Here is a 12,821-nt window from a genome sequence, read left to right as displayed (position 1 = left end):
TCCTTCCTTCAGGAATACATACCACTTATTCCAATGTTGGATCTCCTTCACCTGCCTTTCATATCTGTCTGTTTTCTCTGTAACCTTTTAAAAACTCTTTGTACTTTGCAGTTTCATCTTCCTCACTTTTCTCAAGCTCTTTCTCAATGAACCTCATTCTTTTTGGAGTCAGTTCTACATTAGTTACCTCCTTCCTGTATGACCTTCATTTTTGGAGTGGTTTTATTTTTCTTCTCTACTTATTTCCCCGGTGTGAAGTCCTAGGTTTTCTAATTTCCTTTTGTAAAACCATTGTTTTTAGTATGCGCTTGAGTCTTTACTTTGAGTTCTTTCCTTATAGTGGTGATATATTTTTGTGAATATCTTTGGTCAAGATACTAATTTCTATGGCCACATACTTACAGAATGTTTTTTTCTTCTTCTGCCATTTCTTTACCTTGTTTCTTTCTTCCTGTTGACCTGCAGTATTTTTTTTATTGGAATGTCTGGAATATTCGTCATATTCTAGAGGATAACACTCCAGCCTCATAAGGCGTTGCCTTCCAATTTAGCTTATTAGTACACTATTACACCATTCTAATCTGTGACTTTAGTGAGCCTTGCTACTTCTAGAAGACTAAATCCTCAATTACAAACAGTGTTGAGCAACATAATAGTTTAAAAGGTAATTTGGTAAATCTACGGATGGTGTTTCTGTAAAGCAGGGTGGGTGGAGCAAAGGAAGGTAGCAAACCCAAGTCCAGAATTAGTGCTTCTTTTAATGGCAAGAAGGAACCACCGTCTCTGCCACAGAAGAGAAGAGCTCAGGAAACTCTGCTGTCAAGGAGTCGGTGGGTCCTCTTGTCGTCCTGAGTCAGAGGCTCAGAGCTGGGCGGCTGGCGACCTGACCTCCTGCGGGTGTGGTGGTCAGGTCCTCATTCGTGAGAGGAAGTTCATGCTGTGGAGCTAATTTTCTGCTGCTTTACACCTTGTTTGTATTCCCATTGAGCAAGCACTGCAGTGGTTGGGGAGGGAGGCTGATTGGCATTCTCAGGACAGATCGCCCTGCTTCCACGGTGGAAGTCTTGCTGAGCATTCTTATGGAACACAAATAGTCTACTCCGGGCTCCTTTCATTAGGCCCGTTCATGCACATGTCTCTTCTCCAGTGTGCTTGTTACCACTACTCCCAGTATTCTTCTTCCAGGTCCCTGTCCATCTGGCTAAACTTATAGCAACTGCTCATCAGGCCATATTTCTTCAGCCAAAGCAGTCCATGGATACATTGCTTGAAGTTCTGCTCACAGGGAGGTAGTTTCTTCTCTACTGTCTTTTCAGAGACCACCCCTTAGAATGGATATAGCCTCTCATTGTCCACTTACAATTCATGACAATGGAAGGTCAGTTGGAACTAGGCATCCAGGGTCCTCAGACCTTTCTGCATCCTCCTATATTAGAGAGAGAGAGAGAGAGAGAGAGAGAGAGTGTGTGTGTGTGTGTGTGTGTGTGTGCGTACGCGTGTGCACACGTGCGCGTGGAGAAAAAGAGTGGCTGGTTCTCTGAGTCAGACTCTTTGTGATTAGTGCCCCCACGTTTCACATAAGAGACTTAATGAGGCCCTGAATTCAATGATGTAATAATTTACTGCCCCTCCTTATCCTGGCAGCTGCAAGAGATTCAAAATACTTGTTTGAGGGGCGCCTGGGTGGCTCAGTCGGTTAAGTGTCTGCCTTCAGCTCAGGTCGTGATCTCGCGGTTCATGAGTTCTAACCCAACATTGGGCTCTCTGCTGTCCCCGCAGAGCCCACTTCAGACCCTCTGTCCCCTCCTCTCTCTGCCTCTCTGTCTCCCTCAAAAAAAATAAAAATTAAAAAAACCCCAAAACCAAACCCAAAACACCCGTTGGATACACATAGGAAGTCCCCCAGAAGCCTGGAATCAAGGATGTAGAAGCGGAACATGTATACTTAGTGTACACCCGTTTTTCAGGTCCCTCAAGCCTCTCGCTTTCTGTGAGCTCTTTGATGGCTTTTCAGTACATTCCTTTTCCATTCAGTTAGTTTCTTGTGCTCGCAACCAAGAACCCAGACAGTTAAAGGGATTAATTTTAGGAGATGAATGTAGAAAACAGAACCTTAGGGACCTATGAGAATAATAGGTGGGTTGAAAGTAACTCAGGTCTCATTAATTTCTAAAATGTCCTTCAAACTTCAAAGGGAGTGACAACAGATTCCTAAAATCCTCTATAGGATTTTCATTCTAGTGAGCACAGGTAATAATATAGTCATTTTGAAAATTAATGAGACTTAAGTCTCTAACTGTATGGATCCTTTTGTATATTTTTAAGTAAGCTCTACACTCAAACCGGGGCTTAAACTGACAACCCTAAAAGTCCCCTCCTCCACGGACTGAGCCAACCAAGAGCCCCATGTCTAAAGTCTTAAGAAAAAATTTTTTAATGTTTATTTTTGAGACACAGAGAGACAGGGTGTGAGCAGAGGATGGGCAGAGAGAGAGAGAGAGAGAGGGAGACACAGAATCTGAAGCAGGCTCCAGGCTCTGAGCTGTCAGCACAGAGCCCCATGTGGGGCTTGAACTCACAAACCCCAGGATCATGACCCAAGCCGAAGTTGAACACTTAACTGACTGAGCCACCGAGATGCCCCCCTTTTTTTAAGTAGGCTTCATGCCCAATGTGGAGCCCACTGTGGGGCTTAACCATGACCCTGAGCTCAAGACCTGAGCTGAGATCGAGAATCGGACACTTAACTGACTGAGTCACCCGGGTGCTACCCACAGAAACAGTCTTGAATGTTTAAGAAAGTTGTAAGGACAAATGTGGCGAGCCAAGGCCAAGAGGTCCAGTCATCATCTCTGATCAGGATTAGCTCGGCCACAACGCCGATAGTTCGTACCACCGCCCTTGCAGAACAACATGCCCCGGACACTGCTGTTGCCGCTGCTGTCGCTGGAAACCACTCTCGCTGCCGTGAGTCTTGAGCACCTCTTGGTTTTGTGTCATTCTCTCCACGTTCAAAGTCATGAGCTGAGGCAGAGTCTAAGTCATACACAGTGTGCTGGCCTCTGGCTTTCATAGAATAAAAGGGGTCTTCTATTAAGGCCTGGCATTGCGTAGCCGACTAGTCACTTCTCTAGTGGAAATTGCAATTCTTTGTCCCATTTACTAGTCGTGTAGAAGTCTTCTTTTCTAATTTGTATGGCCTTCCTTCCTTCCTTCCTTCCTTCCCCCTCCTTCCTTCTTTCTTTCTCTCTTTCTTCCTCCGTTTCTTTCTTTCTTCTTGCTTTATGACACTCAGTAGGACCTCTAATATCATGTTTAATAGTATTGGTGAGAGTTAACACCCCTGTCCTCTTCTTGGTCCAGAGGAAAGCATTTAGTGTTTTCACCATTAAGTTTTGCTATTAGCTCTAGGGTTTTCATAGGGGCCATTAATCAAGTTGAGGATGTTTCTGTTCGTTATGGATTTATTCATAGTTTTGATCATGAACATATGTTGAATTTTGTCCAATGTTTTTTCTGCATCTATTGAAAGGATTGTATATTTTTCTCATTGTTTGTATATTTTTCTCATTGTTTGCTAATACGGTGAATTATTTTGATTGATTTTTGAATGTTGGACAAATCTTTAAATCTTTACTTGGTCATCAGGGCGCCTGGGTGGCTTAGTTGGTTAAGCGTCCAACTCTTGATGTCAGCTCAGGACATGATCTCGCAGTTCGTGAGCTCAAGCCCCACATTGGGCTCTGCACTGACAATGTGGAGCCTGCTTGGGATTCTCTCTCTCTCTCTCTCTCTCTGCCCCTCCCCTGCTTGTGCATTCTCTCTCTCTCAAAATAAATAAATAAACATTAAAATATGTATATTTAAATCTTGGTCATGATGTATTGTCCTTTTTATGTACAATTAACCCTTGAACAAGGCAGAGATAGTGGCACTGACCTCTCACACGGTTAAAAACCTGTGTATAACTTTTGACTCTCCCCAAATTTGACTACTAATAGTCTGCTATTGAGAGGAAGCCTTACCAATAACATAAATGGCCAATTAACACATATTTTGTATGTTATGTGTATTTTATACTCTATTCCTACAACAAAGGAAGCTAGAGAAAAGAAAACGTTAAGAAAATCATAAGGAAGGGAAAATATATTTACAGTACTGGATTTATCTATTGAAAAACTCTGCATATCAGTCGACCCACACAGTTCAACCCCATTGTTTAAGGCTCAACTGTATTGCTGATTTCTGTCTGCTAACATTTCATACGAATTTTAAGTCTGCGTTCATGAGGGACATTGACCTCATGAATCCTTTGTCTGATTTTGGTTTCAAGGGAACGCTGGCTTCATTAAACCAGTTGGAAAGTGTTCCATCCTCGTCTGTATATGAAATAGTTTGTGTGGAATTGCTCTTCATCCTTTCTTACTGCTGTACATGGTGGCGTTTGCCAGTGAAGCTATCTGGGCCTGGAATTTTCTTTGTAGGAAGGTTTTAAACTATGAATTCAGTTTTTAAAATAGAAATAAGAGTATTTAGGTATTGGTTTCGGTTTCAATAATCTTAGGCAGTTTGTGTGTTTCAAGGAATTTATCCATTCCATCTAAGGTGTTGAACATATTGCCTTAAAGTCATTCATAATTCTCTTATTATCCTTTTAATGCTTCTGGGATCTCTAATGTTTCCTCCCTCATTCCCGATACGGGTAACTTGGGTCCTTCCTTCTTTTTCTTGATTAGCCTCACTAGAATCTTATCTATTTTCTTTTCTTTTCAAAGAATCAGTTGATTTTATTGGTTTTCTTTCTTCATTTTTATGTCCCAGTGATTCTTATTTCTTAATTATTTTCTTCCTTCTACTTACCTGGGATCTAATTTGCCTTTTTTTTTTCTTCTTCAAATTTTTAAGCTAGAAGCTTAGATCACTGATTCAACACATTTCTTCTTTTCTAATATGAGCCTTTATTTAAAATATAAATTTCCCTCAAAGCAATGCTTTAGCTGCGTCTCACAAATATTGAACTAATTAATGTGTTTTATTCCATTTGAAATATCATCTGATATTCTTTTTATTTCACATTTAGCCCACAGGTTGTTTAATTTCCAAATGTTTATGGATCTTCCTAATAGCTTTCTGTATTTGTCCCTCCTATTTTTGCTATCTTTGGCTTTGTAGAATGCTTTCTGAGAGATCACTGCCTAAGTCAGAGAACACGGCACTGGTTTGAGCCCGTGTTGTACGTGAGCAGCCCATGGGAGACCCACAGGCTGCCTCGAGCCTCCGCTGGTGGACAGTTGTACATGTCAACCACGGGCTGGTTTCTCTTGGCGGCACATGAGAGGCGGGGCCAGCCCTGCCGCCACCACTGACTGAAGACAGGAATTCATTAAAAGTATGTGTCTGAGGCCACCACATCCCCAGTCTCTCCCTATAGCACCTAAGAACTCTGCCAGCCAGGCATCTACCCTTACACGGGATACAGGATCTTCAAAGAAATTGAATGGCTCCAGAGAAAGCCCTAATGCCAGCGCCAAACTCCCTGCAGGAGACTATCTTATCTCCTATTGACTATCCGGAATCAGCACGTAAATGAAGGCTTATGGTCTGAACATAGTTTGCCAATACTTATGAGAATTGAGCGCTCTCACTTTTGTTATATTTATAGATGACCCACAGATGAAGAGTGATATTTGCCTTCTGAAGGGTGGAACCCTATCCGTAGCATCGGAACTGTCCTATTAAACGCAATCTTACTTTTAATGGCCCAGCACCCAATATGTGAATGGTGGTTTGCCAAACGACCAGAGTATAGACAATTTTAGCTTTCTTCTTAGTGCGTTTCTGTATTCGCTAACTTCTCTACAGTGAACATATATGACTTGTGTGTTCAGATGGAAATATTTTAATATGGTAAGGTAAAAGTTCTAATTGTGAAAAAATATATGTGTCAGATCCAATCTAGTGAGCATGACTTAAGATGTAGGTGAAACTAATGACTTAGCAGTAAACTGAGCTGATCAGAATTGTCTCTAAAGGTGTTTGCAAGAGAAGGAACTGACAAAAGCTTTTTAACAATATCTATTTGACTTTTTCACGAGAAACAATAGCAAGAGGCCTAAGAAAGGCCATCTTGCCCAACTCTCCACATCAGAACTCCTGAAGAAAATTAAAATTATACTGTAGTCGGGGATTTAACAGGACAAGAGTATCACTGTCTCTTCTCCTTGGCCCCCTACTTGCTGGTGATGGTGTTCATGCTGGGGAAAGGACAGGGGGTTTTGAAGGTTTAACTACTACCTTCTCTTTCAGGGACCAAACGACACCTGTGATCCGTTTATTCACTAATCCAGCTGCTCCTCTTTGTCCTGTCCCCAGGCAGCTGGCTAAGAGTCTTGGGCAGGCTGGTGAAATCGAGCCTGAAACAGAAGGAATCCTGACAGAGTACGGTGTGGATTTCTCTGAGTTTTCTTCAGAAGTTCTAGACTGTCTCCCTCAGCGCCTCCCCTGGACAATCCCACCAGAGGAATTCAGCAAGAGAAGAGATTTAAGGTAAATATCTGAAGCTCTTTAAAAACAACACATTCCTACCTACCTTCAAACTTTAACTTTCTTAGGGATGAGGCTCCGATATTATCATTTTTCAACCAGCATTCGAGTTCAGTTCTACTGAGAATCAAGTGCCCTGTACCAAATATCGGCAAATTATGGTGCACAAGATAATCCCTGCCTACTTATGTACGGCGAGCCCGTGAGCTAAGAATGGTTTTTATAATTTTAAGTGATTGGAAAAAATCAAAAGAAAAATAATCTTTAATGAAAATTATATGAGATTCAAATTTTAGCGTCCGTTAAGTTGTATTGGAGCACAGCCATGCTATTTTTTTCTATGGCTATCTCTCTGCACTACAACATTAGGGTCAAGTGATTGCAACAGAGACCGTATGGTGTGCAAAGGGCTCTCTGGCCCTTTAGAGAAAAAGTGTGCTCATCTCTCTTCTAGACCATTCTCATTTCAGAAGATACAGTTGCCGTCTTTTTTTCTCCTTGTTATGCCCCATAGGTCTGGTCGAATAAAGACAATGTTATCTGGTCAGAAGTGCCTTCCTTTAAATGGGCCTCTTCAGGCACAGAGCAAAGAACTCAAAGCTCTGTGCTTGGAGCTTCATTTTAAAGCTTTACTTTTAGGTCTGGAATTTGTTGGAAAGTACTTTTGTGGTATTTTTATAACAACATCTTCTTTGAAGATGTTTCTTCATTGTGGGATGTTGGTTCTTTTCTGATATTTCTCTTCAGAATTTGGTTTCAGTCCTGGCACTCATTTTGGATGCCACATGGAGATACTTAGAACCAAGAAACTTTTCATACAGCCCGCTGAGGCCGTGGAAGGTTCTCCGCTCGGGTCATCCCATGTCAGTCCTTCCCACCAGCCTCGCTCACTTCGTGCGGCCGAACTTACGGTACCTTCGCCCTGGTGCCGGCTCCAGCTCGTTTGAGAATCCTCCTCCTCCGCCCCCTCTTGCTGTTGTGTCTTTTAAGAATTTACTGCCTATTTTTCTTTTCTGGCCGAGCATAGGCAAGGGAAAGGAGATGCTAGTCCCCTTTCCTACTTCTTAGCGCTGATGGAACACACTGTCTGTATGAAGTCACTTACCTGAGGTCGCCGTCCTGGCTCTCAGCAATGACCACCCCTCCCGGAACCCCCGCTGGCCCAGTATCTCTTCCTGGGCTTTGAGATCTTGGGTTCAAACCTTACTTCTCTGAGCCTTCATTTTCTCATATACAAATTGAGGGGCTTGTTTTCTGAGATCTTTTCCTAAACCTAGGCGTCTGGAAAGAAGTTTTACTAAGAAGGGATGTCTGAACTGTATTGTTTGCACCACAGGCCAGCATAGCCATTCCGCAGTACCTGTCAGCATTTGAAACGTACCTACCCTTTCCCCCAAAAACTTGACTTCCAGGAAGCCATCCTACTCAAAGAAGTGTACCAGGAGAGATGTGTAAGATGTTCGTTGCGACTCTGTTGTGAAAGTGACAACGAAGCAATGGTTAAGTAACCTGTGTCATGTCAGCAAGGCCGCATTCCTGAAGCTGTGCCATCAAGGAGCTAGATCCATTGGACCGTCCTGAAAGGATGGCCGTAATATTCGGTCAGATCCCTTATATCCTGTACAGTGCTCTCCAAATGTGTATACACACACATACATATATCCGTACGTATAAAAACGTATCTGCATCAGTACAGGTCCGGAAGGAAATACATCTGATTGTTGCCAGTGATTCTCCCGTGTGCACTCGGTGGGGTAGCTGGGGGTAGGAAGGCAGTATTTGACTTCGTTTTGTAAATTGCTCTCTTTTCAAATTATTTTTTAAAATAACTCTATATCTTTTAAAAATTATAAATGGGAATATCGGAAAAGAGAGGCACTCAATCTCTTCTAGCTAGATTCCTGGCCAGTGGATGAATAGTAAGACACTTCAGCGGTCAGCACTTCCAGTGTGTTCTCTGTTCCCTCTCACGGCTCCACGTTGCCTTTTTCGTTGGTCCCGTTGCCTTCTGGGTAAGATCTTGGAGCAGGAGGCCTGGCTGTGCAGGAGACCTCTGTTCAGATATGCCCGTGTGTTCTGTGGAAGGTTCCAAAGAGACCAGGAGGTCACGGGGTACCCTCTGCTGTGAGCAGAGCAACAGGGATTTTCTTTGTTTTTTTAAACGTACTTACACCTCCCAGCACTTTTTCCTTGCCTATTGTCTCTAGGATTATGGTTCTAAAATTCAAATCTGATTTATTTTACTCCTTGGGCTTAAAATCTTTCAACTGCTTCTTGATGCCTACCGTAGTAATTTCTCAACTTTTTTGAACCTGCATTTCCAATAATGTATGTCTTTATCTTAAAATTACGAGTGTATTTACTTCTTTGCTAATTTATCATGTACATTATATACATAAAAGTCAAAAAGTGAGAATAAAATAAATTCTGAAGATATTTTTCTTCTACTTTAAAAAGCTGTAGAAAACTGTTTACTTTAAAAAGGTATAGAAAAACTTCACATTAATAATTTTACTTTCGGTGAGAGCACTATGATTGAAATTCTTTATTATTTTTTTCAATTTTTGTTTTCATAGCTTGTGATATAGAAACACAAAGGTCTGATTATAAGTTCATTGTATTTTGATATTTCGTTGTAGATGTAATGGCTATCAGAACTGAAAAAGATATCTCAGAAGTGAGTTGAACTTAACTAAATCATAATTTATACTCATTTTTTAGTCCTATTCACCAAGTCTATTCAGATATATAATCCCGCTAATAAATTTTCATCTTTCATGATGTCTGGTAGGTCTTGTGAACTGATTTAAAGGTGCTACATGTTTTTAGATTTTTAAAAATAGGTTCATAATCTTTGGTTGTTCTGCAGTTAGCATCTACAAAACTAGTTAGAGAATTCTGTCAGGAAGTTTAAGTGTATAGATATGAGTAGTTTTGCAGTTCATACTCTAAGATCATTTTTAGGTCCCCACATTGTATAACATTTCAAACACCCTTTTTAAAAATGCGGTCTTCAAAATCTGAGTTTCTCATTTTATTTTCGTTCACAAATCAGTCACTTTTTTTCTTATTGTTAAAATGCCACTTTCACTTTGAAGGAACAGATTAAGCGTGTTTATTTTTTCCTAAGGACTTCCTGGGTAACATATGATTGACAGTCATTGTGTTGAAATCATAATGTGGCTGATGAATTTATATTGGGAGCAGAAGAAACGTCAACTTTGCTACTTTCATGGTATTAGTAGAGTTAGTATGGTTGAGCATTACCTTTAGTCTGTGGATCTTTGTATTAGTCTTTTTTTAGCCATTTGCCTATTTTGTAAGGATTAGTTTGGCAAAAACTGGGTAATTTCCATAAATCCATGTACGGGGCAAAGGCAAATACCCAGTGATCACAGTTGGCTGAAAGAAAGAGAACGCAGTGTCAATACCTTTGTGTTCTGGAACATGGACTATTGCACCTGCATCCCTCACTTATCACCTGACCCACTACCTTGTGAGGGCCCCAGGGTTAACTCTTCACGTATTCGTGTAGTCACAGTTAACTTGTTAACTTTTACAATAAAAGATAAACATAAAGAGAAGTCCACTGTGTGCTGAAGCGTTTTGATCTGATTACCTCTTCTCTTTGGTCTTGTAATAGATGTATTCAGTTTTTCAGCCAACGAATGTTACTTGACTACCATTCATGGACAGTGGGGATTCATATTTGGATGGAGTTGTGACAGAGGGGACAGGTACCGGGTACAATAGTTTGTAGTACCATGACTTCCTCTGCTCAGAGGCGCAGTGCCTTCGAAGAAGTTTTTAATCAATATTAATTTTCCTAGGAAGGTCAGAAGAATTCGTAGTGAGTCCCAGCACCCACTAAAAACACGTGCTTTGAATAAATTATTACATATCCTGTAAACTCCCAAGTAAAACCTTCTTTGCCTTTTTCCTTTTTCTGTCTTCCGAATACAACTTTTGATACGTATTATTTTCATATGTGTACATGTAACATATGCCACGTACTAAGTTAGTTACTGGAGATACAAAGACCATGAAGCCCAATTCTTGTTCTGTAGGAGTTTGCTCTTTCTCGGGGAGACAGATTTACCCTCAGAGAGATTACAGCGAGTATGGGGAGCGCTGTAACATCAGTATGAACAAACTGCCAAAGGCCTTGGTGCTTGAGCTGAGATCTGAAAAGTGGGCAGGCGTAGAGGGACCTGGAGTGACCAGAGCAGTCTTGCAGTCTTCCCCCAGTGATAGGCTGTGGCTGCGGAGAAGCTGACGCCTTCCTCTAAGACTCCAGACCCTTCTGTAACCGGCCTCACAACGCCAACGGCTTTGACAGCTTCCTGACCCCTTCTGTGTGGCCACCCTGCCATGGAGCCCGCCGCGCTCCTCTGGCTGTAGCTACGTAAGGACTTGTACGTACCCGTTTAGGTTTGGTATTTGAACAATTATATTTGGAACAGAAAAGTTCCATCAATCTTTAAACCTCATAATCCAATTATGTCAGTAAAATTCCAGTTTTTTAGTCCAGTGGAATTGGGGTAATATTTTGCAAACTGAAGTTGAGAGAAATAGTGTTTATTTTGAAAAGAAAAATGGTTGGTTAGCAGTTTGCAAGAAGGAAGGCTGGTGTGAACTCCGAGGGGTGATCTGGCCCTTCGGATCAGGAGCACCATTTTTCTGGACCTTGAGCTCACGTCCCTGGAGAATCCCTGCCTGCACGGCCTAGACCTGCAACTCTCTTTAGCAGGGCATCTGAGGTTAAAAAAAAACAGAAAGGAAGAAAAGAAAAAAGCGTGCGACACCAATACTTCAGGCCTTCGGGGATCAGGAAGAGAATGTATCCAAGGAAACGGCTTAAAGGGGGTTGCACCAGAAGCCCAAGAAACCCCAAGGTTATTTCTGAGACTGGCTCCAAGTATTGCTAATTTCATTCTTCTCATTTTGTTTCCTTTGTTGCTAAACTGGAATAGGAAACCAAAGCTTAAAAGCTCAATTAAAGTGGAAAATGGAAACCTAAATATTGGAGAGGGAAAATACCACGCTAAACTGATTTTTTATATTTTTCCTATAGTTAGTAATATTGTGGAAGTTTGGATCGCATCGCTTTTCAGTAAAATCCGAGCTTCCTTGAAGTGGAGGTGGTACTTTTGCTTTTTGCAGGAGAACCTGTGGATATCTATTTCTTTCCTATCCCCTCAATGAAAAAGGTGCCCAGTGACCCCCACCGGGCCATTGCAAATGTGAAACTTGGCACTTAAAATTGCTTGCTCTAAATTTTCCAATTGCTTTCTCTCTCTCTCTTTTTTTTTTTTCCATTTAATGTCCTTCTGCCAATAGTGATTTTATTATTATAAACAGGACATTGTATTCACTTTTAAGAAGAAATATGAAGCTGGAGGTAAAATTACAAACTGCAGCTTCTCGGCCGCCAGAACAGGAAAGAGTGAGCTAAAAATACTGAGCTCAGAAAGGGTGCCGTGGCGAGAAATATTGAAGTATCTTCAAGAGGGAACCGCTCCAAAGAGACAGACATTTCCTTTCCCTCCAGGTAAAACCAACCTTGAAATAGCTGCTTGAAAGGAGAGACGTATACTACTAACCTCTTTCAGGTCAGCCCTCTTGTGGGAAAGCTTCCAAACATAACTACCATTCAGTGCCTAATGATCTCGCTGTTTATCAGGAAGTCCAGTGCGATTAAGTTGCCATTTAGAAACGGTTCCTCTGCCGAGGGAGTGTGGCAGCAGAGAAGGAATACCAGAAGTTAGTCCAGCTCTCCTGGGACCCGGTGGGGTGACCTTGAACGGATTAGTTAAATTTGGGGAGATGGAGAGAGAGAGCACTTTCATCCTTTGTAAAATGGATTGTTTGATCAGGTTAGGATTTTCCAAAAAGTATCGGTAGGTCGTAGTCCTTTGGGATTTTAATAGGCTGTCACGGAGTAAAAGGCTTCTGTGGCCAAATATTTTTAGAAAACAGTGGGCAATAGATTTCTTAGACCTTTTTCTCACGGATCATCTCATGGACCTAGTGTTCCTCAGACGACGTGCTGAAATTGTTAAACTAAATGTTCCAAAACATGCTCGCTCTGATGGAGTGTGAGTCTGTGTTTGAGACGTCTTCTTGGAGTTATGCACAATCATCTCATCCTTGCATTTGAAAGAGGTGGTAGTTCTATCAATAGTTTTTTGAGGGGCCTTTACACTGTTTTCCAGAGCGGCTGCACCAGTTTACATTCCCACCAACAGTGTAGGAGCGTGCTCGTCTCTCCACACCCT

General features: G+C 41.6%; 1 protein-coding gene across 1 annotated transcript in view; it reads left to right on the top strand.

The window, feature by feature from the left end:
* Positions 1–12,821, top strand: part of DIS3L2 (DIS3 like 3'-5' exoribonuclease 2) — a 328,420-nt gene that overhangs the window by 162,287 nt on the left and 153,312 nt on the right. The window contains exon 9 of the mRNA XM_029932868.1: positions 6,373–6,546. Coding sequence (XP_029788728.1) covers positions 6,373–6,546 — 174 coding nt within the window. The remainder of the gene's footprint in view (positions 1–6,372; positions 6,547–12,821) is intronic.

The sequence above is a fragment of the Suricata suricatta genome, chromosome 3, assembly GCF_006229205.1.
Source record: "Suricata suricatta isolate VVHF042 chromosome 3, meerkat_22Aug2017_6uvM2_HiC, whole genome shotgun sequence".
In the NCBI taxonomy this organism is placed as follows: Eukaryota; Metazoa; Chordata; class Mammalia; order Carnivora; family Herpestidae; genus Suricata; species Suricata suricatta.
The sequence above is the reverse complement of the archived record's forward strand: the minus strand, read 5'-3'. Positions and strand labels throughout refer to the sequence as shown.